The sequence below is a fragment of the Tenrec ecaudatus genome, chromosome 10, assembly GCF_050624435.1.
Source record: "Tenrec ecaudatus isolate mTenEca1 chromosome 10, mTenEca1.hap1, whole genome shotgun sequence".
Taxonomy (NCBI): Eukaryota; Metazoa; Chordata; class Mammalia; order Afrosoricida; family Tenrecidae; genus Tenrec; species Tenrec ecaudatus.
Window position 1 is genome coordinate 111,244,917 of NC_134539.1, and position 26,281 is coordinate 111,271,197.

General features: G+C 52.1%; 1 protein-coding gene across 3 annotated transcripts in view; it reads right to left on the reverse strand.

Annotated features, from left to right (window-relative positions):
- ABR (ABR activator of RhoGEF and GTPase) overlaps positions 1-26,281 on the reverse strand; it is a 216,054-nt gene that overhangs the window by 64,315 nt on the left and 125,458 nt on the right. For all 3 annotated transcript variants that reach the window (XM_075561252.1, XM_075561253.1, XM_075561255.1), the window contains 2 exons: positions 13,080-13,178; positions 954-1,139 (listed from right to left, as the gene is read on the reverse strand). In XM_075561252.1, coding sequence (XP_075417367.1) covers positions 954-1,139; positions 13,080-13,178 — 285 coding nt within the window. The remainder of the gene's footprint in view (positions 1-953; positions 1,140-13,079; positions 13,179-26,281) is intronic.

The following is a 26,281-nucleotide window of genomic DNA, read 5'->3' on the forward strand; positions in this document are numbered from 1 at the left end:
AACAGAGTGTGAAGGGAGGGGCTAGTGAGCTCCTATCTGGTGCCTGGAGGTTAACCGCTGGCACGGCACGAGGAGCTACTGCCGCAGGGCAGAAGCAAGGTCTGCTGGGTGACTTGGACAGCGATCTCCGCAGCTGGGTGGAGTTGGGAGGTGGGATGGGAAGCAGACCTGCAGGCAGGACCCTCCAGGAGGTGATGGCGATGGTCCAGAGGAGGGCCAGCAGAGGGGTAGAGAGAGGCCATCAGAGAAGTGACCGTCCCAGATGTGAGCAGGGAAGGTGCCAAGGATGAGCCAAGTCTCCAGGCTGGGAGGTAGGATGATTCAGTGTAGCAGGAAGCCCAGGTTTGACCTCCTTATTCCTTTCCCGTCCCTGCAATTGGGGTGGGGCATGGGGGCTCTTAGTGCTTCCTGCTAAGAGAGGATCATCGGCTGATGAGGTCTCCAGCCCTACTACCTGGTTTCCTAGAGGGCACCTGGGGTCTCAGGTGAAAAGTCCCTCCTTCCCATGCCCTTCTCACTGCTGAAGGGCTCACTTGCCCTCCCTCATCGCCACCGAGTACATTCTGATGCACACAGGGACCCTATAGGACAGGGTAGAACAGGCCCTGTGGGTTTCTGAGGCTGCAACTCTTTATGGGAGGAGAAAGCCTCATCTTGCTCTAGCAGCTGGTGGTTTCGAACTGCTGACCTTGTGGTTAGCAGCCCAACACATAAGCACTATACCACCAGGGCACCTAGCTGAGGGTCCATAGCGCCCCCAATGGGGTGCTCTCCCGGAGCACCTAGCTCAGCATCCCAGGCAAGGCACCAGGCCCGGCTTTCCCGCAGGGTGGAGAAATAACCCAGCCTCCACAGGGACTGGGGCATGAGAGGCGAGGGGCTGAGCAGTCCCCTCCCAACACCGGCACCTTGGCCGCGGCTCTGTATGAAGACTCTGGCAGCAGGAGACTCACCAGCTTCTGGAAGAGGTGACCCATGGTGACCTGGCTGTCCCACTGTTGCACCTTGGGACAAAGGTTGTCGTAGAACTCCTTGTGAATCTCATAGATGTCCTGGATCTTGTAGAAGATGGTTTCGATCTGTTGGATGGTGAGCACGGGCTGGGAGGTGGTGGCCGTGGCCTTCAGGGGTTTCATGGGCTACAGGAGGGAGAGGAAGGAAGAGCAGAGATGAGGGGTGGGTACATGGTCAAGTGTCAACGGGTCCAGGGCAGATTGTGGTATTTATTGGCCCAACCTGCAGCTAGAGTCCTGCCTGCCCAAGGCCGCCTGCCTTCAGGGCGCCTGCAGCGTGTTTGTGGCAGGGGGCTGCTGTGGGGCAGCAGGCCCTGAGAAGCCACACTGCACTGAAAGGCCCACGGTGTAGAGCCAGGCACACTCGTCTCCTGGGCCCCACCGCATGAAACCGGGACTGGATTTGTTCATATCATCTTCCCACCACAGCCTCGGGCCCCGAGCTTCCTTGTGGCACTGCAGTGGAAATGGATGGCTGAGCAGGAATTCGAGCCCTTAGTCATTTCCTTCTAAGCCTCTCAAAAGGACCAAGACCAGTCTCTGCCCCACTGATGCTCTATGTTCCTGTCGCTTAACAGGGTGAGGAAGCGGCCGTGAGCGTGCCGCCCTTCCCTCTCCTGCACCTGTGCCGGGCAGCAGCCAGCAACCACAACGTTCTTTTCCACGTAGCCTGGTTGGAATCCCAGCCTCTTCTTCAACGTTGGGCCATGATTCTGTCAGCCTGCTTAACTACCCCAAGATGCTCCGGGCGCTGCAAACGGAAAGGTGTATGTGGCCATCACTCAGGAATTGACCCCTTCCACGCACATTGGTCGGCAGTTGAAGCCATAAACACCCGACAGTGAGGACTATAGGGTAATGAGTTAGGGGTGCATCACCTTTAGCATATTTTCCTAATTTGTCAAAATGAGTAAATATTAAGTTTGATAGAAAAAATGCTATTGAAAATTCACAGCTGAAACAAGCTGATACTAATATGATTTAAACATTCCCCCTTGGTTGACCCAAAAGTCCCACAGCACCACCCCCTGCCCCCATACACTACATGGAGAGGGGAGAGGTTAACCTGAAAGAGATATCTGAGTCAGATATGCAGCTAAGAAGATGTTCTCCATCTAGCTGAAGGCAGTGTGGAAAGAGGCCTTAGACTTAGTCAGGTTACTCTGAAGACTCCAGAGAGTGTGCAGAAGTCATGGGCGAGGGGGCAGCTGTAGGTTCACTAGAACGCTCCATCCCTGTTCTCTGAGGACTAGGGAGCCAGCTTGAGGACAAGGCAACCATTCTAGCAGAGAAAGGGTACCTGGCCCGCTGGAGGGAAGAGCTACAGTGAGGGAGACCTATGGGAAACAGAAGGATTTCTCCCCAAGTTGTCTCCCCCAAATATATGCTAAACTTAGCTGCTTGCAAATGACTGTACACTTGGAGGTCTTCAAGAAGAGATCAGGGGCCATTCTCTCTAAGAGCTATCTGCCATCTAGAGTAAGCAGACACCACTGTTTATCCCACAACAAGTAGGGCCCACTCCCTTCTGATAAGATAGTAGTCTGTTTCCTTGTAGGAGACACCAGGGAGGTCAAATTTGCCCAAGGATGACCAAGGTTAGGCTGCCATCATGAATCTAGGGTCCGCCCATCTTGTCACATGTGTACCCCTAGACCTTCCCATTCCTGTGGGCACACCCCTAGCTCATCCCTTCCTATCACACTTATGCCTATCATACATCCCCTTCCTATGATGTGTATGCCTATTGTACTGCCCCTTCCTGTGATGGGTGATTACCTGTAATCATGTCCCCCTAATGAGATATAACCCTTGGTTAGCAATAAGGTAATAGCTCTCCCAGGTTCTCCTGGGGGCTCTCCTACTCTCGTGACCGGGCTCCCCCCACAAGGACCACCAAGCGGGGCTGAGGTGAGCGTGCTCCCATGAATTGTGTCTGACTCCATTATTTCCATCTCTCCCCTACCTCTCATGCTCTCTATGATTTTACTGTAATCTTGTTGTTGCTGTACAATTGCGCCGACTGGACCTGTGATGACTTGTTGGGGACCTTCTCCCCACAGAGATCAACGCTGTCGCTGGTTTCTTCTGGAGGGTCAACCCCAGCTCCACTCAACAGCAGCAGCCTGGCTCCCAGCCACATCTGCTCCATCCTCCCGTCTGCCGCTTCACCCAGATGAGGACAGAGCTCAAGTGTGCCTGCCCAAAGGCCTGGCTTTCAAATGCCCAGTGGTCTGACTCCTGGTTCTCGTGGTCTCTGCGTTCTACCAGTGCAGACCCATGCCGGACACCAGCAAGAGCAGAGCCTCCTTTCACCCTCTCGGCACTGGAACCACCTGCCGCGCAGCGTCCAGTCTTTGCTGGAAACATTAAGATGGGGTTCAGCCTGGGGCAGGCCAGGCAGCATGGGTTTGAATCCCAAACTTGGTCTCTTAGTAACTGTGGGCAAGTCACCACCGTGGCTAATTTTTGGTTTGTAAAGCTGGAATATTACGCTCTCCAGAGAAGGGAAAAAGCCAGTTTAGATAAAACAGCTAGTACGCGCCTGGCACCCGACAGTGCCGCACGTCTTACTCCTTTGCCTAACGACAGGCCAGATGGGGGAGTGAGCAAAGCACACATCACCCCTGCCCTAATGGGGCTTCCTATCTGTGAGAGGCTCCCCGGCTTGGGGAAGAAGTAGGATAAGCAGCACACAGAGCACAGACTGACGGAGGGATTTGTACAGAGAAAGACGGAGATCAGAGCTCCTCCTGAGACCGGGTCATGAAGGAGTGCTTCTCCAAAGGGGGACACGTGTCTTGGATTGGGACCATGGGAGAATTCCAGGCAGACCTCCTCGGAGCCTGCTCTTGTGGTGGGAAGGGGCTCGAGGAAGGGGGTGGAAAGAAAGCAGTGTGTGTGGGCGTGAGATGGAGAAATGGGGCGTGGGGTCAAACGCGTTGGGGGTATTAACGGGGCAAAAGGCAAAGCTGTCGGTGTGAGCAGCTGCCAGATCACACCCTGGCTTGAAGATCAGGGAGAAGAGCTGTTCTGGAGGCACAACATAGAAAGCCCTAGAAGGGTGTCAGCAGGGCTGCGACAGGATCCAATGTCCTTTTCAGGAGATGGTGTTTGGGTTTTTCCGTCTCTGCCCTTGAGAACGGGATCATCTCTTTGGTATAACAGACCAATTCAAGGGCGACACGGAGTGGACCATACCAGTGGCTGTAGAGTCGATTCTGACTCACAGTGACCTCATGTGTTGCGGAAAGGACAATCCAAGTGAGGACATTTCCCAACTTGGACCATCAATCCTCACCGAGTGATCCCAAGGTTGTGGAGGAGGGGACAGCAACGAAGTCTCACAGGAAGGTGGGGAAATCTGAGCAGGAGGAAGGCTGAGGCCTGGGCAGGCATACCAGCAGGAAGAAGACAGAGGAGAAGCCCAGGTGGGTGGCCAGGTTCAGCTCCATGGCTCCCAAGCCCCCTTGAAAGATACCAAGATCTCAGCCGCAGGATCGGCATCCAAAGGTGGAGTCTTTTCACCTCTTCCCATGATCCAACTGGGTGCGTGGGGGATGCAAGAGTCACCAGGGCGCCCAAGAACCAGCAACCCATGTCCCCACTGAGAAAGACATCAAGGGGATTTGGAAGGGAGAATCCAGGGGAGGGAAAGGGGACAGAACTTCTCCAAAGCTGCTGGGGAAGAGAGACCCATTACTGCTTCCTGCACTTGTCCGTCTGCAAAAGGGGAAGACATGCCTCTGAGCAGAGAGGCAGGTCACATGAATTGCCAGCGCAGAGGCAACAGATGGTTCTCAGGGTCCCAGCCAGGAAACTTTGCTCCAGAGCCTGACTTCACCTGGGGCAAGGAGAAGGCTGGCTGCGAGTCCTTGGCTGGCCGGGGAGCACTGAAGTCATTTATTATCAGGAGAGGCCCAGCGCACAGGCCGGTGGGGCGGGGGGGGGGGGGGTGGGGGTGGGGGGGGGAGAGGGGGAGTGAGGGACAGAGGAAAGGCAAAAGTAACCCAACCCTCATCCGCAGTTACCGCATCCACAGTCGCACTGCAGAGGGCACGGTGTGACCTGTCTCCCGACCTTGTCAGGGGAGAAGCAGATGTTTAGGAAGGGTCCCCAGGGACTTGGGCACCCCCCCCTCCCCCTGCCTTCCAGCCTCTTCAGAAACAGAAAAGTCAAAAAAAAAAAAAGGGAAAGAAACAGAAAAGTCTGCCCACTGCTTCCACTTCCTACCTGGAGAAGCTACCAGCTGCCAGGGTGTTTCTGAACGGAGGGGGGGAGGTAGCTTCAGAGTTTGTGGGAACATGGAATTAAAAGACACCGGAACTTGCTCATAAACCGTGTGAACCCCCCCTCCCCCCAGGGGATGTCAGCAAGCCCAGGGAGGGGGGAGTGAGCAGGACCAAACCCAACCCAAGTCGCCGCATGGAGTCCACGCTGACTCACAGTGACCGTCGGCTATAGGACAGGGGAGAACGGCCCTGAGACAGTAAAACCGCCTCTTCCTCCCCACAGCAGGAAGGCACCCTCATAACCCGAGGAACCTAACATTCAGGGCGACTCCAAACCCCAAAGCCAACACACGGCTGGAATGAGACAGAAGGGCTCCGGGTGAGCCAGGGCTTCACAGGCAGCCTGCACCAACGCCTCTGCCCCTGAACCCAGGCGGTGTGGAGGGACAGACATGCATTTCTTTGTCTCGCTTCCTGTCTCAGCTCTGGGTGGCTCCATTAGTAATCTGAACCCATCAGTCACCTACCAAGAAGGTTCCAGAAGATTATCAAACCAGGAACCCTGGGGCCAGAACAGAGGCTCCTTCCTGTCAGAGCCTGTGTGTACATAGTCTTGGATACACACCCCCAGGCGGCTGCCTATCAGGAAGTGTCAGGCTGAGAACAGTCAAACAAGCTGGGAGCCAGCAGAGCCCGTGGGGGTGGGGTGAAGAGAAGGCGTTGGGAAGGTGGGAAGCAGACAGAACAGGGCTCCTCCTCTGCGTGGGGGTCCTTTGTCAGAGGGCCCCATGGGCAGAGACTTGGCTAGCTGCAGCCAAGCCGGCTGGGAGGGCCCGCTCAAGGAAGAGGGGCGCGGCCTTCAGACTCTATCTTGAGATCAGCTAAGTCTGTGGGGTGGAGGGTCCGGCCCCCTCTTCCTGAGCCTCCAGCCACAGATCTGGCCACCGGGGGCTGAGCCCTCCCCACTCTGTAAAGACCCACCCAGGGGCCCAGGAAGAGCCAGCGGGGGAGGACGAGGCCTGCCCAGGCACCTGAGCAGAGGGGGAGCCTGCGTCACAGTCTTTGTTTGGGGGGCAGAAAGACAAGGGTGGGGTAGGGTGTGGGTGGGAGTGTATCTGGGCTGGAATCTGTTATCTTTCCCCAACCAAACGGAAACAAAATAGGCCGGGTGACAAGTTGGAGCCTAAGAGAAGCAAGATTCTGCTGCGACCAGGGCCTCCCCACCTCCGGGAAGAGGGTGTGTTGCTAGGGCCGGAGGAAATTTGAGCAGAGGGCATACTAGTGGGAGGAAGGGGTGGCTGTGTAAGAGCAGTGGTTCTCAGCCTCCCGAATGCCGCGACCTGTCACACAGCTCCTCATGTGGCGGGGACCCCCAGCCAGAACATTATTTTCCTTGCTAGTTCATCACTGTCATTTTGCTCCTGTTATGAATCGTCATGTAACTATCTGATGCAGGATGTCTTTTCATTGTTACAAATTGAACATCATTAAAACATAGTGATTCATCACCCCAAAACTATGTCATTATATATTGTGAAATGTGTATTTCTAATGGCAAATAAATGAAATTTTGTCTTGAAGCATGGTGTAGCATGGGTAACAGTCTCTATGCCGGGTACTTGTGGGTGGACCCGCCTGCAGTCGATAGAGGAGAGGTGTCTCGGTTCCCAAGACCATGGGAAATGTGTTTTCCGTTGGTCTTAGGCGAACCTTGTGAAAGGGTTGTTGAACCCCCAAGGGGGTCGTGACCCACAGGCTGAGAACCACTGTGTAATATCATTCTCCCCTTCTACGTGGGAGACCTGGGTTCAATTCCCAGCCAATGCTCCTCGCTCACAGTTACTACAGGCCTCTGTCAGGTTTCAGCAGAGCGTCGAGGCTGTGATGGACTGGGAAGAAAGCCAATGAAAACGGTCTTCAGCTCGAGGTGGGGAGGACCTAGGCTGGGCAGTACGTGCTCCATGCTAGGAGCTTTCCATTCAAGAGCTCATTGAGCCCTCAGAAGAGGAGGTGCTATTTATGCGCAACCCCTTTTTGGAGATGGAGAAAGGAGGCAGCCAGGCTCATTAGTCTGTTGGGAGCTGGAAACCAAGAGCCAGCAAGTTGGTTCCACTGGGCAAGCTCCTTTCCAATATGCATCCTGTGACAAGTGACAACGGTGGTGGCACTTATTTTGGTGCGGCACCTCACGGCTTACGGGGTCTGTTTCACATCCGTCTGTTTGCCTGTCCTCCTTCCTTCAGAAAATATTTGAGAACCTGGCATTGGACGGGGTACCAGGAGCGACCCAGCTTGTCCTCCAGCCCACGAGGATGAGCGAGGAGGTGATGGGACACACTGTCATCTTCAGCGGCAGAAAGCGAGGCTAGGAGTTGCCACGTGGCTTGCCCTAAATCGGTGCTTTTCAAACCCTTCACCCAGGCAAGAAATAATGTGGCCTCGCCCATAGGACACGCAAAACATATGCCCGCACGCAGGTGGTCGCGAGGTGCCACAGAGATGGCTCCGACTCACAGCAACCTTTTGGGGGACTGCACTGGCCCTCCGCTATCATCCCCGTAGCACGTTGGGACCCACTGTTGCCGCCGCTGGGTCCCTCTACCTCATTGAGGTCGGTGGTCTTTTTCACAGACCCTCGACTTCACCAACCACGATGCCCTCCTCCAGGGCCTGGTCCTTCCTGATGAGAGGAAGTCTCCCTCTCCTTGTCTCCAAAGGGCTGGACTCCTTCTAAGAGGTGTGTGTTCTGCAGACAGCCCGTGATACATTCAGCATGTTTGCCTCATGTCAAAATCCCAATGCGCCCACTGCTCTCCTGCCGTCGCTACCCAGCAGGCAGCGAACACACGTGCACCCGGCGACCAGTGATACTATGGCTTGGGTCAGGTGTCCCTCGGTCCTCAGTGACACCCTGGCTTTGTTACACTTGGAAACAGGCGTCTGCAGCTAATTGCCCCCACGTGATACTCGTTCTGCTTCCCGACTGCCCGCTTGACCTGGAGCCAAGGCAGAGGAAGTCTCTGACAGTGTCCATCGTTTCTCCTGATGCTGCTTCTCTTGGGTCCCGCGGTGAGGATTTCTGCTTTCTCAGCTGAAGGCTAACTGGTCTTTGGTCGTCATCGGAGGGATTCAACCCCTCTTCACTCACAGCCAGCAGAGCGGGGTCCTCTGCACACGGACGGCCACTAATGAGTGTCCCTCCAGCCCCGACGTCACCGTTCTCCATGCGGCACGGCTTCTCACATCAGCTGCTCAGCAGGCAGCTTGAACGAGCTCGGTGACAGGACTGAGGGCGGCCACACACCTTTTCTGAGCGTAAACCCAGCGGCACGCATCAGTTCTGTTTCAGTGACTGCCGCTTGGTTCACGGGAACAATGAAGCGTTCGGAAATGCTCACGTTTCATTATCCATAATCTGTCATCACACACAGTCAAATGCCTCTGCAGAGCCCATGAAACACAGGTAAGCATCTATCTGGCGTTCCTTGTCTTCAGCTAGGGCTTATCAGACACCAGCAATGACATGCCTCATTCCACACACGCTTCCGGCTTGAATTTCTGGCAGTTCCCTGCCAATGTACTGCTGCAGCTGGGTTTTCATGACCTTTTGCGAAATTACCCTTCCGTGTGATATTAACGATACTGTTGGAGAATGTCCACATTTTACTAGATCACCTATCTTTGGAATGGCCATAAATACGGATCTCTTCCAGGCATTCTGCCAGGTAGCTGTCTTGCAAATATCTTGGTAAAGCACAAAGTTTGAAAATGCACGGCAAGAGAATCTGACACTGTCACACCTTTTCTGAGTTTACGCCAAGCTGTATAGCGTAGTTCTGTGCACAATGAAGCACTCTGGGATTTCCGCTGTTCACATTGTTACCTGTAATTTGTCATGATGCACACAGTAGAAGAAAGCCTTCGTATAGTCAATGAAGCACAGGTAAACCGTTTTGTGGTGTTTCCACAATTTGTGGTGCTCCCAGAATTGTATCCCTTTGTTGAAAAGTTTCAATTGATACTCTACCAATTCCAAGCTCTGCTTCTCATGAATGCTTTCAGTGCGGCCTGGTTTTTTATTTTCCTTCTGGGTGTCCAACGATTCTTTTGGTTCCGTGACTCTGTGCATTCCTTTCGTGTGTGGTGCTTCCTGCAGGGCTCACTGTCTTGCCCGTAGAATCCTTCAATATTGCAACCCGAGGCTTAAATGTCTTCCGCGTCGAACAAGCCAAGTGTGTTTCCCTTGTGGTTTTCTGACTCCAGGTCTTGGCACACTTCATTATAGTGCTGTCTTCTCCAGCTGCCCTCTGCAATCTTCCATTCAGCTCTTTGACTCAGGGTTTCTTTCTCCCATTCACTCTACACTTAAGGGCAAGTTTCAAAGTTTCTTCTGGCATTCATTTTATTTTTGTTTCGTCTTTATTTCCTGTCTTCTTAATAACTTTTTGCTTTCTTCATGTATGAAGCCCTCCCCTGCCACCTGTCTGGTCTTTCGGCCATTAGTGTTCGATAGATCAAATTTATTCTGGAGACGGCCTCTAAATTCAGGTGGGATACATTCAAGGTCATAGTTTGGTTCGTACAGACTTATTTTAATTTCTTCCAGCTTCCACTTGAACTTGAACATGAGCAGCTGATGAACCCTGGCCTTGTTCTAACTGATGAGATTGAGCTTCTCCATCCTTTTTTTTTCCCCTCATAAAAACTCACAGTCATAGAGTCGATGAAGACTCATAGTGACCCTGTAGGATGGGGAGATCTGCCCCTGTGGGTTTCCAAGACTGCAACTCTCCCCGGGAGTGGAAATCCCGCCTTCCTCCTGAGGATGGGGCTGGTGGTCTCAAGCTGCTCGCACTGCAGTTCGCAGTCCAACGCAGGACCACTACGCCACCAGGGCTCCGTCTCTCCCCCTCGGCACAGTCAAGTTGATTCCTGTCTATTCCATCTGGCAATATAGTGGCTGTGTGTACTGTGGGGAAAAGGGTATTTGCAATGAATATGCAATTGGTCTCGCAAAATTCTACCATGGCATAATCCGGCACTATTTATCACCATGGCCGTATTTCCAACTGCTGATCCTTCTTCTTGGTTTTCAGTGTTTGCATTGCAATCACCAGTAACGCTCAATGCATCTTGGGTGCATGTTTGACCAATTTTAGACAGCAGAAGCTGGCAAAAAGCGTCAATTTCTTCACGCTGAGCAACAGTGGCTGAGGCTACGTTTGATTGAGAGCCGTATCGCTGCTCTTCCTGGACGGCGGAAGCATGGTCTCTTATCACTGGCAGGGTGGCACTTCAGGGTAGATCCTTGCCACGGTGTCATCCTGAGCCTAGCAGAGCATAGGATTATCCAGTTAAACATGCCCAGTACCCGCCCATTTCCGCAAACCAGTGCTCACTAACTGAGGAGAGCACCGGGCCTGACAGTGCAGAGGTGCTACGACGGGAGATGGTCCAACATCACCTAACAGCAATCATAACGCTGAAGAGATCCATCCGGATGCTCTCTATTTCATTTCAACGACTTCCAGTTTTCCTAGATTCTGGCCTTGTACATTCCATGGACTGAGGATTAATGGATGCTTGAGGCTTTTCCACATTTGCACTTTGAGTGGAAACATTAGCAAGTGAAGGTCCTGAAGGCCTGGCTCTGTTCATTCCATTAAGGTGGATTGCACTTGGAAGCAGCAGCTTGGGTTCGGCCAGTTCTCTAGAGGAGCCCGACCAGTGACATTTATATATATGTATGTCATATGACACAGAAACTGGTGTCAGGAAAATGGCTCGCACCGTTGAAGACACAGGCAAGTCCTGGCAGGTCCCCAGTGCACGGATCAAGAGTTAGGTGAGAGGCTTCTCCTGACTCACATAGCCTCGGGGACTGAGGGGTCCAGGATTGGCAAGAAGACTACACAGCCTACAGAGGGGGCTGGATCCAGGGTCAGTGGATCAGGTTTCTGACTGGAGAGGCAGGTTCATCCAAGGGGGGCTGTTCAGATGGCAGGCCGCTGATGGCTCCCTGTGTTTGCAGGCAATGTGGCAGGTAGTTGGCTAAGTCCAAGGAAGAAGGGTCCAAAGAACGGATGAGCCAGAGGCGGGCTCCAGACCCAGCATAAAGCAGGCGAGTTTCCCCAAAGCAACCACTTGTCCAGGAAGTAGGCCACATTCCTGATGAAACTTCTAGTCAATAGCAGCAGGCTGAGGAAGGGGTTGCATCCCACCCTCATCTTCTTACAACTGCTCGGCTGTCACAGCAGGTGCCATTACGTGACTGACTACATTGGATTAGAGCACATCATGGGGATTCGTCGGCCCCAATGGCCAAGCCACGGAGAATCGTGGCCCAGCCAGGTTGACACAGCACCGATCACAGTGCTCTTCCCCACGCAGCTTTCAAGGACCTTCGAACCTGCAAGGTTCGACCTCTGGCACCGTACCAGGCAATGTTCCACTGATGTTCATAATGCTTTCACCGGCCAGTTTTAGTTTTTGAGAAGTACATCACCAGGTTCTTCTTGCTCACCTGTCTTCCTCTGGGAGTTCCACTGAAGCCTGCCAACCATGGGGACCCTGCTGATCATTGAAATGGCGGCAGAGCTTCCCATGCGCAAGCCACCGTGACAAGCCGACAGACACCTACAACCACCAACAGTTTCACGAAAGAGTCCTTGTCCTTACTGGTTGTGGGGTATGCTGGCAGTATCGTTTTCTCTTTTTAAAAAATGGTGATCCAACCCACATTGATTTCACAACCGATCGATGGGTCCAAACACACAGGCGAAAGAAACTAAGAGCAACAATCCTACCCCAACAGCAGAGTGAGAGCTCACCTGCGCTCTGGCCCCAAGTCAGTCCTCATCTACCTGCCACCGTGTCCCTCACCGGGAAAACAGACCATGCCCATGAGAATGTAACACAGACTCGACCTGGTCTCTTCCAAAGGGTCAATACTTTGGATATCGCTATTCTTCGGGTGAAAAATGGCAAGTCCCCCTGAGACCTTGGGTAGCTCCATCTCACGTATCACCCAGCACATCACTCCCATTTCTTATGTAAGAGTGAGTTTCTGCTGATCCATACCACACTTCTTACCCCTCCTCCTCCTGCTCCCACCTGATGTCTCACATTGCAACACTCCCAAAGGGGAAGAACGTGTTTTACGTCTCAATCACTCTGCATAATATCCAGACGCATCTAATAAGCACTTTCTTCAAAAGGCAAAAACATCTTAGATTTGGGTAGTCTTTCCACCTTCTGATAATAGTTTCATCTTTGCCCATCTGACTCTCACAACAACCCTGGAATTAATTAATTAATTAATTAATTGCTTTATCTCCTCGGTATTTTCACTCCATCACATAGCTGAGGGAATTTGAGTAACCTTTACTGAAGTTTAGGTTATCTAATGGCTCGGAACTCAGGTGCCTCAGCATGACCTAGACAGTCCTCCACCGCCCGTTTCCTGATGCAGAGCCTCGAGACGGTGCTCTCTGTTTGAGAGGGTCCTCTCGGTTCCCTGTCCCAGGGAGGAGTAAGGGTGTGGTTGCGAGTACAGCATGTGGAGCACTGTGATCGGAATGATCATATTGACACCACGGCCGTGGGCAGTGCACGTGGTGGTGCCACCTTGTGCTTGTCACTCCTACCCTGGCTGTGCTCCTCCTCCTGCCTTTCCCAGAGCAGGGTCGTGGGCGACACGGGCCCTCGCTGGCGAGGGCCCGGCGGTAAGCAGAGAGCAGCACCACAGACTGCCCAATTCCCCATCCCCTGCAATTGCAAAATCACTTTGGCCCAACCAGGGGACTGGAAGGCCCCGGAGCAGACAGATACTCACCAGCAGCAGGGCCTCTAGCTGGTTAATGTAGATCTCTTCGCTGGCCAGGAACCCCGAGAGAACCAACTTCCGCATCTCCAGGCCTTTGCCCGCTTCCACCTGCAGCCAAGCAGACCCAACACTCATGAGAGGGAGCCAACCTTCTGAGTGGCCTGCTTGCTGACTTGCCTCCAGTCTTTGAACAAACCCTCTCACGGAAAATTAGAGGCGGACAGAGGCATTCCAAAACATTTGGAAAACAGAACCATCAAAGGAAGCATGATTGCTTGTGTTCTCTCCATCTTCCCCCTTGGACTGTACGTTTCCTGGCCACCTCCCTGAGTATGGCCCCGAGGCAAAGTGGCCTCCAGCCCTCCACCCCAGAACTGTGGCTCCTGGGGGAGGGGGTGTGGCCTAGGTGGCCACCAATGTGCTTCAGTCAGCACCATGCGCTGCACAGACAACGTGTTCAATAAAGTTGTTGTTGCAATGGTTTTCGAACGAAAAACCCCACATCTGACCCTGCCCTCCAGGGCCCCAGAGCACCCTCCCGGCCTCCCCTTCATCTCTCTTTCTTCTTCTTCCCCACTTTCCCTAAGCCCTCAGAACGCTCCCTGACAACCTTCTGCTCCACTCCTCCCTCTGCTGGGGCTTTTACCCCACAAGGCCCCCTCTCTTGAGCTGCCTCCAGCTGCCACACCAGAGGCAGACCAAGCTTTGAACAACGTCACCTCAGACCTGACGTTTGGCGAACACATGCTCTCCATACTGCAAAATGTGATTATCTGGGGATTCAATAGTTTATTTGTTCACTCCACAAGTATGTACTGCCTACCGGGCCCTGTGGCTATGAGAAACGTGATCTAGCAGGGGAGGGTTTGGGGACGTGGGGGTTGGGGAGGATATTGAAAAAGGGAAGAAGTAAACATAGGACTATCAACTGGATAAGCTCTATTGTTGTTAGTGGTCCTGGAGGGGGTTTTTAGTATTGTGGAGCCGCCTGGACTCCTGGAAGCCCCAGGAGCACTGCTGAGTCTTGCACATCATCACTGGACGGCTGTAATCCAGAGTCTTCCTTGGCTGGTTTGTGGGAGTAGACCACCAGGTCTTTCTTCCTATTCAGTATCCTAGCAACACGCACGGCTCCACAGACAGACAAGTGGTAGCTGCACAGGAGCTGCACATTTGGCTGAGAATGGAATCCAGGTCTCCCCATGGAAGGTAAGGAATCTACCACTGAACTGTGGGTCCGGCATGTCCTTTAAGTGAAGCACCTTCAAGGGGCCCCTAGTGCCTATCCCTGCCTTTCCAGTCTCCCCAAAGTCGCCTTTGAGTGCCCAGCCTCTGATCCTTGGCTCTTGCTATTTCTGCTGCCGACGATGCCCTCTCCCCTGCTGGCTCTGCTTGTCTAAATCTGTCTTCTCCTGGAAGGCACAGCTGAAGTCCTGCATCCTAAAGTGTCCCTGGATTACGCTCGCCTTCAGCACCGACTTCCCATCAGATTATTGCTGCCTGTCCTCGTGATTTTGTATGGAACCCAAAGCAGCTACATCACACGACACAGTATGCACACAGGCACCCAATGTTTACTAAGCCTTACACACCCTCTCGAGGTTCTCAAACAACAGAAGTGGTTTGCATACACTGCTAATCACAAGGTCGGTGGTTCAAATCTACCAACTGTTCCACGGGAGAAAGATGAGGTGGTCTGCTCTCATTATAGTCTCCACTGACACAAGCTGAAGTGTTGAGGAGTGCATATGACCAGAGAAACAAAAGGCCTGTACATAGAAAAACACAAAACACCACTCTAAGAATCCAAAAGATACCTACATAAACGAAAGCATAGACCACGCTCATGGATAGGAAGACTTAACGTTGTGAAAATGTCTGTGCTACCCAAAGTGATCTACAGATATACTGCAATCCCAACCCTGACTCAACATCGTTCTTCACAGAAATGGAAGAACTCATCACCAACTTTATCTGAAATGAAACGAGCCCCAGCATAAGCAAAGCATTATTGAGGTAGTTAGTTTATTGTGCCAACCTGGCGATAAACACATGGGGGATTAATTGAAGGGCGGAGAGATAAATGGCTTGGTGAGCTTCGCCTTTCTTGTCTCCTGCCCTTTGATCATCGGACCGGTGTGCGGCTGCCTTGCTTGTTCTGTGCCTCAATTTAAAGAGGACACTACCTGTGGGACACCTAACCTGTGGACTGTGTCACTGTAATTTGAGGTGACTTCAAGACCTGTTTCACCACACCATTGGAATTTACATCTCTTGAGCTGAGGACTGTCGGACCCTGTCATCTGGCTGATTGTTGGTAACCTGCCTTGCTGTTTGCTGCCTGTGCCCGGATAGCCTGAATTGCTCTACAGAGGATTACCTGGTGGCCCTGAAGACTTGAAGGACTGCCAGTGTTTCACAACTGTCTCATGGAGTGAGTTGCACTGAGTCATTTGTACTGCTTTATAATTTAACTGTTTATTTCTTGTGTCATCTATCTATCTATATAAAATTATTAGCAATCTGTTTTTTGTCTCTCTAGAGAACCCTGTCTAACACAATTATGGAGAAGAAGAAGAAGAAAGTGGAAGGCCTCTCACTTCCTGATCTCAAAACCTACTACAGCGGCACAATAGTCAAAAGAGTCTGGCATGGGTACAGCAATGGATGCAGCGACCAATGGAACAGAATTAAAACCCAGAAGTAAATCCATCTACCTACATACTGCTGATCTCTGACAAAGGGCCCAAACACACAAACAGACGAGAGACGATCTTGTCGGCAAAACTGGATCCCCATTTGCAGAACAGAGAAACAGGGAGCCATATCTCACATCATATTTAAAAAATTAACTCAAGATGGATCAGAGATCTAAATGTAAAACCTCTATCATCAACAGAAAAATAACAACAAACCTGGGAGCCCTAATATATGGCATAAATATCCAATAAGCAAAATGAAAAATACACGAACAGAAGAAGACAAACAGACGTCTGGTACCTCCAAAAATTTACACACTTATGTGCGTCCAAAGATTTCACCAAAAGAGTAAAAAGAGAACCCACAGGCCAAGGGAGAAAAACATAGCAGTGATATATTGGACAAGGGACTAATCTCTAAAATTTCTAGACAACTTTAAAACCCTCACCAAGAAAAGACAAATAACCCCATTAAGAAATGGGCTGAGGACACAAATGGACAGATCACCAAAGAAGGCATTTGGGCAGCCAGCAAACACAAGAAAGAGCGTCTGAGCTCATTAGTCATTCAAGAGATGCAAATCAAAACAACAATGAGCTATCACCTCACCCAGGTATTATTAGCAAAGTTCAACATAACAGAAAATAACAAATGCTGGCAAAGGTGCAGCGAGACTAAAACCCCCCTCCTTCGCTGCTGGAGGGTCTGTAAAATGGTGCTAACCACTGCGGAAAGCGGGATCACGCGTCCTCCGAAAGGTGGGAACAGAAATACCATGTGACCCAGCAATCTCTCTACTTGGTACATATATTCTTGAGAAATAAGAGCCGAGACACAAATCGACATTTGCACCTCCATGTTCGCCGCAGCAGAGCGATGAAGGCTACCTAGAAGCCCACCAGTGCAAAGACGGACAAATAAACTTGGGTGCACACCTACAATGGAGAAGTATGCAATGTTAACGAATCATGATGAATCTGTAACACCTCACGGCATGGATGAACTAGGAGGACATATGCGGGGTGAAATCAGTCAGTCAGAGAGGACAAATACTGTAGGAGACCATCATTATAAAAAAAACACAAAACCAAGAAAAGGCTTCTCCACCCTAAAAGAACCCTTCTTTGCTGGTTACCAGAGATGAGAGGGGAAGGCATGGGCTAAGGCAGTGGTTCTCCACCTTCCTAAGGCTGTGATCCTTTCATACAGTTCCTCATGTGGTGGGACCCCCAGCCATAACATTATTTCTGTTGCTACTTCATCACTGTCATTTTGCTACTGTTGTGAATCGTCATGTAAATAACTGATATGCAGGATGTATTTTCAGTGTTACAAATTAAATGTCATTAAAACACAGTGATTCATCCCAAACACAATGTCATTATATATTGTGAACTATTTATTTCTAATGACAAATCAATGACATTTTGTCTTGAAGCATGGCGTAGCATGGGTAACAGTCTTCAGGCCAGGTACTTGTAGGTGGGCATGTCTGCATGAGGGTGGACCCGCCTGGAGACGATAAAGGAGCAGCGTCTCAGAAATATGTGTTTTCCGTTGGTCTTAGGAAAGAAACCCCTATGAAAGGGTCATCAAGACCCAAAGGGGTCATGACTTGCTGGTTGAGACGCGCTGGGCAGGGGGAGACCAGTGTTAAGGTGCGTGAAGGATAAGGCCGTACACAATGGGAGGGAGGTTAGGAAAGAATGGAGGAAGCAGGAGAATAAGAGGTTTCCAAGAATTGAAGGCAGCAGAGGCCAATGCTGCTATATATATATATATATATATATATATATATATATATATATACAGTCTGCATAGGCGTACATGCTTGGATAGACATGGAGGATGAACAAGTATGGGGGTGGAGTATACCCATGAATATATACAGATCTGACAGAGGATATTGTTATACGAGTATTCCCTTTGCTACAAATCCCTCCATGACTATGGTGGACATACAGTGGACAAAGGTATAAAAGCTTCTTAGAACCAAACACCTTGAAGGAATGGGTCATTGGGCTGGGGGCTCAAGACCACAGTCTCAGGGCACACCAAGATCAACTGGCCTAACAGTCCACAAAGACAATTGTGGTAGTTACATAATCTGAGGTCATATTGAGAGGTTTATGAGTGGAAGAGTCTGGCCTGTCAATCAAGATATAACCAATGAGGCCTCTGTGTGGGCATGGTCTTTTCCTGGGCATTCTGGGAACTCCAGTACTTCTTCCTTGGAGGTGGGAGACACTTCTCTCTCTCTCTGCTCACTTCCTTGGAGACTCTACTGACAAGGCTGACTCCCTGCAAGACATCCCTGAGGAGAAGCCACATGGACCAACCCTGATGCAGCCAGATTCCTGGACTGGAGAAGCCACGTGGAGACCCTGACAGTGCTGAGAGGCTTACAATGCCACTGGATCTACAAGACTTCCCACCCACTGTGATCTTCCTGCATTTGGCACCATTGCATGTGTTTCGTGAGTCTGAAGAGGACTTATGGGCTCCTATCGGACTTATGGACTTGATCTGGACTGGGCTGGGATGTTTGCTCAATGTTCAACTGCTCTTGTATATAAAGCTCCTTCTTAGATACATATAAGTGTCTGGTTTTGTTTCTCCAGTCCACCCAGACTAACACAACAATGGTGGTGAGAATTTTGGTGAGTAGCAACTGGAACCTGAAAAGCTCACGAGTAGGCTTCAAGGGGCACCTGTCCAAAGGAAGGAAGAGTGATAGAGTGATGAAAAGGGAAGGCCACCTGGAAACAGTGACTCCAACGGGTGAATGGACCAGGCAAACACCAGTCCCCACCAGCCTGAGACCAGAGGAACTAGACGGTGCCCGGCGACCACCACCAACTGCTCTGAAAAGGAACACATTAGAAGGTGCTAGATGGAGGGGAGAAAAATGTGGAACAAAACTGAAAGCTCCTAAGAGATCAGACTTCAGATGGAGACTGGTCCTTTGGGTTTGGAACTTAACCCCCTCCCCCACCCCCTTTGTTAGAATCAGCAGCTGTTTAGGATCAAGAGGAAAGCAATCACTGGAGGATGAAATTAAGAGGGACAGGAGAGTAGGAGGAATGGAAACCAGGAGGAAGCGGGGTGAGTGAGGGGGCACTGAAGGGTCGCAGTGAACGAATGAGTTGACACAAACTGCGTGAACTGTTGACTGTGAAGCTGATGATCTGCCCTTGGCATGCCCGCCTACTCCGCAAGAGAGCGTTTTTGTTTTGTTAAGCTAGACTCTGGAAAACTGTGTAGGAATTGACTCAACAGGAGTGGGGCTTTTGCTTTGGGTGAGTGGTGGGGGCGGCTAACCTAGAGGTTGCTGACCCAAACCCGCTCCTCAGCAGTACCACGAGGAGCGCCTGGCACTGGGCTTCCATTGACATTACAGCCAAGGACCCCTAGGAAGCACGTCTCTGGCAAGCAGTAACAACAGAAGCCATCTCCCTCCCTCAATGAGGCCCGCTGAGGTGGGCACTATATTAACCCAACACACAGGGGTCGCTCTATTCATAACAGTAGCAAAATTAGTTATGAAGTAGCAACGAAAGTAATGTTATGGTTGGGGGTCACCACAACCTGAAGAACTGTATGAAAGGGCCTCGGCATTAGGAAGGTGGGGAACCACTGCTCTAGAAGCTGAAAAAGGTACAGATTCTCCCTAGAGCTTCCAGAAAGGGAGCCATGCCAAGGCATTTTATCTGACCTCTAGTCTATGTTGTTCTGTCTAACTCTGCTGACCTTCTGGTGAGCAGCTACATGTGATTCTGACTCAGAGCGACCCTGCAGGACAGAGGACCGTGCCCCAGAGTTTCCCACGCTGTAATGGTTACAGCAGCAGACTGCCAGGTCTTTTCTCAGGCAGGGGCAGCTGGTGGGTTCAAAGCCTCACCAGGACTTTTTCCAGAATAAGAAGAGAATGCATTGGTGCTATTTCAAGTTTGTGATGATTTGGATCAGGAGCTGTAGGAAACCAATACAGGGCAACAGGTATTTATTGGTGGCTTCACACGCACCCTACAGGAGAGCAAAAAGGCTGTCTGTACTCAGAAGGATCTGTCATCTCAGAAACCCTGAAGAGCAGTTCTACTCTGTCCTACAGAGTCACTATGGGGTGGAATCGACTTAACGGCAGTAGACCTGGTGATTTGGGGGGGGGGGTGTGTTTGTTTGTACCAGGATTTGTTCTAAAAGCTTTACTTGAACGAATTCAGTTGAACCTCAACATCTATCAGGTACAATTCCCCCAAATCCAAATTCACTGGCAGAGTTGATTCCAATGCTTAACGGCCCATGAGTTGGCCCCTGTGGGTTTCTGAGGCAGTAAGTCTTTAGAAGAGTAGAAAGTCTTCCCTTTCTCTTAGAGTCACTGGTGGGTTTGAACTGCCAGCCTTGTAATTACCAGCCCAACACGTAATGCATTATGCTACCAGGTGCCAACTAGGATGCTATTTTTAGGATACAGAGGCAGTGATTGCAAACTGCCGTCTGCGGTAAGCTGTCTGTATTACAGAGCAGGTAATACCCCCTTCCCTAGAACAAGATCAGAACTTGGAGCTGGGCCCCAGCCCCTCATCCTCAGGGTCAGACATGAGGGGGCCCACTGCACATCACATGAGCCCTGCTGCCTCCCTCCCCTCCTAGCACCTGACAACCAAAGACGGTGCCAGGGGCTGGCAAACACCTTGTAATGGAAACCAAGGGGCATCGGGTGGCGACCATTCCTGGGGCTGTAGAGCTGGCTGGACTAGGATCAGAGTAAGGAGTCTGGAAGTTGTAGCCCCAGTGAAGCCTTCATCCACCCTAACTAGGACACAGACCCCTCAGTCCCATTTCAGCAAGACACTCCCTTATCTTAAAACATTAGCTCCAAGCAGATGGAGCAGAAAGCCACGCCCCTCAGGCAATAAAGAGTCAATTACTCCGGCCCAAGAATCCTCACTGGAGTCTCCATCTCTCTCAAGCTTTGGCTGGGTGGGGGTGGAGGTGAGGGAGAACTTATAACCAACCCCCCCACCAAAGATGGTAAAACCAGCCAAATTCCCTGCCATTGAGTAGATTTCGACTCATACCAACCATACATCAGGTTTCCAAGGCTGCACATCTTTATGGAAACAGCTGGCCTCATCTTTCTTCCTCGGAGCGGCTGGTGGTTTAGAACCTCCAACCTTGCAGTCCACCTTAGAGGGAGACCTTAGAGATGTGAAATACAATTCTGCACAACTTACTAAACTAAACCCAAACCAGATTCACTGCCATTGAGTCAATTCTGACTCACAGCGACCTTAGCCGGAGGAGAGCTGCCCCCGCGGGTTTCTGAGGCGGTCCCCCCTTAGGGGACACAAAGTCTTATCTTCTCTCTCAGGGCAGCTGACGGTCAGCAGCCCAATACGTAAACCACCACACCCCGAGGAGTCCTCATTTTACGCATTTTAACAGGAGGTCAAAGAAACCCAAACCAGCTGTCATGGCGTCAATTCTGACTCATACGAACCTGCGAGCTTCTAAGCAGAACTGCACTCCCAGGTGAAAGGGTGGCCCTCAAGGCTGTGACCTTTCAGAAACAGATCACCAGCCCTTTCTTCTGAGGCAATTCTGGTTAAGCTAACTCCGCCTCATTTGAACACGTAACCCTTTTCCACCCAGGGACTCCTGGCTCGGTGCCCATGAGAAACGCCTTCCCTCTTGGCTTTGCTTTCCTTAGGCACCACATGTGGCTGGCTGGCTTAGAATGGTCTGGGGACTTGCAATTACTTCTTTACCTCCTGTGGGGTTATTCTTGTCTTTTAAAACACCAGGGCTCAACATTCATTCATTCCCACTCCATGCTAGATACTGGGATTCACAGAAGGAGGCAATCTCTGTCCCTCCAGAGGTGACCACAGCTCAGAGTCCCCTGAACAAGCTGACTCGTTCTCTAAAGAGTGCAGGGCCTCCCATAGCCCATTGCCATGCTGCTGGTCAGACTCCCCCCCTCCCCCCTGCCCCAGCAAGAGGGAAGCCGCCTCTCAAAGACTGTTTCTACTTCCGCCAAGCCCCACTTATGAAATGCAGCCACGGAGGGCTTGTACGTTTCCAACAACTTTACTGACAATTTACACAACCTATCACAGTCAAGCTTTGTCCGTTTGAGGTCCCCAAATTCAAGATGACAGCTCACTACAGCCAAGGCTTGGTCAGCTCTAATCTGAACGAAGCCTGGAGAGTTTACAGCTCAATGAAACCTTCCAAGGCTTAGTTCTAGGTCAAGCAAGCCCATCTCTCCAGGAGGCCAGACCTCTCTCAAAACAGTGTGAGCATCAGGCAGGCAGAGCCGGCCCTCGGGCTGTGACACAAAGCCTTGGGTCAGCGGTTCTCAACCTGTGGGTCGTGACCCCTTTGGGGGCCAAAGGACCCTTTCACAAGGGTTGCCCGATTCCTAACAGTAGCAAAATGACAGTGATGAAGGAGTAAGGAAAATAAATGTTATGGTTGGGGGGTCGCCACCACCACATGGGGAACTGCATGAAAGGGTAGCGGCCTGAGGAAGGGTGAGAAACGCTGTCTTAGGTGGAGGCAGGGGCTGACTTGCTGGTGGTGGCAGAATCCAGTCCATGAGCGACAACACCAGTTGGCAAGAAGCACCCGTGGGATCCACTAGTTTGGGCTGCCGTGTGTTCTGGGGGCTGCATCAGGCCAAGCCTCGGCCTCTGCACAGCTGGGGTCTCTGAGCTGAGGGAGATAGTGGAGGGGCAAACCCACCCTTTTCGCCTCTCCCTGCCACCCGCAGCTCCCAAAGCACGTGTGAGGTGTGTGTACGTGTGGTGTGTGCACGTGCCAGGACGAGAGACCGCGCTTCTATTCTTCAGCACCTTCCTCCATGGAATGTACACAGCCAGCAGGCCCAGGGCAACTGTTGGGATGTGAACCAAACTCAAGCTGCCTCACTCTCCCAAAAGGTGGGTTCCCACATTCCGGGGCTCCCTGCTGCCGGGGGCTTTGAGCAGGGCTTCTCAAACTTGTCTCCCCCAGAGTCCACCTTCACACTTCCTGTCAGACTCACATGTCATCCACGCTCTTATTTACATCACTGTGACTGGTCTTTTTAAATCCGAGCACCGCTGTAGAAGTGGCATTTTGCTTTCCCTAATACACATTAGAGGAGCTCTGATGGCCTAGCGGTTATGCACTGGGCTGCTAACCTCAGGGTCGGCAGTTCAAAACTATGAGTCGCTCTGAGGGAGAAAGGTTTTCTTCTCCCATGAAGAATGACCATCTCGGACACTGGCAGTTCTACCCTATCCTCTAGACTGTCTCATGGCATCGACGGCAGTGAGTAGCTTTCATAGTATGCATTAAAATATGGCTCTACATACTGAAATACACAAGAGACATTCAGGTGCCACCAAAAGCCATCTCCCTCCCAGTCCTAATCACACCGCTGCCCACTGTGACCCACCCTAGGGGAAACGCTCTGCCTTCGGGGAGGGGGGGGCAGAAGAGACCTGTGGGCAGGTGAAACAGAATGACCTCAGAAGATCCATTCGCACCTGGCACAGAATAACTCAGAGAGGGCTCATTTGCACTACAAAGGGATTTTTCTTCCTGCGGACAAATGAGTTCCTTGAAATAGCAGGCTCTTCAGGGGCCCCTCCCATCCCTCCTGGTATCTTTTAATAGAATCATCTGCAACATTTTTTGGAGGGAAGTAAGAATGCGAGGTTTGGGGTGATCAGTGTTCCCGGGATGATCAGTTGATGGATCGTGCACATCTCTATCAGCCTGGGTTGAGTGTGGAAGGGGACCCCTCCAGGCACAGCTCTGCAGCTGTCCTTCAGGAAGATGACGCGTCTCCAAATTACACTGCAAAGAGGACTGATTGATGGGACAGGCATTTGGACACGGGCTTGGGAACACAACTGCTGTTTAAGGTAAGTGGTCCTGAGGTAAAGTAATAGCAAAGAGAGAATTGCCTTGGCCTCCTCCCAGCTGCAGTGAAGAGCTTACAAGCCAGCTGTGTGCCAGGTCCCTGCGAAGCCCAAGGCAGGCCCATGCTCTCCAGAGATGCCCCCTAATCACACTGACGGGCACCTGTGTGCACCCAGCTAAGCCCAGGCTCCGTGACAAGCAGCCTTTCTGCCTCTGAATTTAGTAACATCTGATGCAAACTCCCCATTCCCTGTACACTGGACCTGTGCACTCTAAGAAAGGCCGTGCTCGGGTCAACTCCGTCTCCTGTGGGCTGGGCAAAGAGCTTTAGATTCAATAAGCAACCTGCCAGTGTCTGGTGCCACCTTGGTGGCTTCTCCTGCTCTGGAGGGCTAAGCCTAGAAGAGGAGATGGGCATCCGGAGGAGTTCAGAATGAGACCAAACCAAACCCACTGCCATTAAGCTGATTCTGCCTCATAGCAACAGAGAGAAGGTTTCTGAGCCTGTATATCTATGGGAGCAGACAGCCTCATCTCTCTCCCTTGGAGTTGCTGGTAGGCTTCAACCACCGATCCTGGGGTTAGCAGCCCAATGCCTAAGCTGCGGTGCTACCAGGGATCCTTTAGGATGAGGCAGGGACCCTAAAATGTCCTAACACTCAGGAAGACTGCCCTACCCCACGCTGGAGACAAGTCTGAGGACACGGTTAACAAGGAAAATGGGAAGACCTTCCCAGGGACTCTTAGGGCGGTGGTTGGGAGATAGCAGCAGATTTGTAGGTGTGCCTCTTCAGATGCCTCTGAGACAGCACAAGGTCAAGGGCCTGCTTGGCCTTCATGGGCCCCACAAACTCTAGACGCCAACCACACAGAGCACCGTGCAGGATTCAGTAATGATTACAGCATGGCTCTGGTCCACAAGAGACGAGGACAAAACCCAGGGGGCAGTGGGTATACAATGATGTAGAATTCCATGCAGACTGCAGCATGGGCTGAAGCCTAAAACAGAACATAGGAGAAGAGGGAGGTCCAGGCCCCCACGAGACAGTGCCCTGACCGCTAGACTCCCAGCAAGCTCTCTCGGTTCATAATCAGATGTTTTCTTTACCCCACTCCTGGTGGGGCGGCTTGCTAGCTGCTGAGCACCAAGGCCTCATGGGCACCAGAGGAGAGAAGCAGGGGTGAGGCACGTCACAAGCAGCGTCCCCAACCCTGCTTCCTATTCAAGCTGCAGGCGCTGTTCCCGCTGACAGTGCACACCAGCCTCCTTACTACTCAGGGCCTGCGGTCTATTTTTACCTCCATGAGCACCTCCTCAGAGCCACACTGTGATGTGGACTGGCCAGGCCTGTGACTGGCCCCATCTTACAGCGAGGGAAACCTGGCCCCGAGGGGTCTGGTGGCAGCCTCCTGCACCAGCAGTGCTCTGTGCACCAGGCCCTCCAGGGAGCAGGCTGCCCGCTGCCAGGCCCGCAGGCCTCCATGTGGGCACTCGCTGTTCAGCTGCCTGGCTTTGCAGTGTGCCAACTCCCTGCCAGCTGTCCCTCACTGGCTCTGCCTTCCAGCCACAGCACAGAAGGGGGGCCGAGCAAAAGGTTAAAATGCTACAGCTCTCCATGGTGGGCCCAGGCAGCAGAACCCAGCTGAGGTACAGAACCATGAACAACTCGGGTGGTTTGCTATTGGCTGCTAGCCTATAAAAGTTGGTCGCTTGACCCCCTACCCAGTAGCAATGCAGAAGAAAGACCTGGTAACCGCTTTCCAGAAAGATGACAACCAAGAAAAATCAAACCAAAAAAACCCCATGGCGCAGTCCTACGTGATGACACACGGAGCCACCATGAGTCTGAATCGACAAGCGACAAGTCTGATCTAGTATCATCAGGGAGTTCCATCCCTGGGGAACGGAAGGGGATGGGGGCAACCTGTGCCCTGCCACTTGACCTTCCCATACAGCTCTCTGGCAGGGCAAGGGCACTGCAGCCAAGGAGGCCCCACCCTGAGAGGGTGGGCTGGGCTCCAAGAGAGTGTGGCTGTGCCCACTGTGGGGCAGGGCCTATCCACCTGAGTCCTGCCACAAAGCCCGCTGTCCCCACCAGCTCTGCGGCTGAGCCCATGTTTTTCTGGAAGCTCAGTGACCTCTGCCTCTAGACTTCTCCACGGGCTCCCTGGTCCCAGCCCAGATGCACCAGGTACCCAGTCTTCCTGCTAGGAAGAGGGTGGCCCCCTGGGCCGGAACTTCAAGAAGGCGCTTATCACTACGGTTGCCATGGAAACAATGAACGGATCTCCTCCCATGAAGTCAGCCAGCTCCTCTGGGGGCAGGAGGCTTCTAGCACAGCCGTGCCCCTACCAGGTGGCTCTTGTCACTGCCAGAGCAAGCCCCGAACACAGCTGGCTTGGGGGCAGCCGGTGGCCACTCCCTCTGAGGACAACTGGTTCGGTGAGAAGCGGGCACACCTCGCCCCCAGGAGCAGCTGCAGGCAGGCGGGCAGCACCCGCCCCTCCCTCACGGAGCGAAGCGCTGCCACCCAGCCGCGCCACGAGGTCGGTGCGCACCTCGGACATGTCTGCCGGCAGCGCTGCCAGCCCTG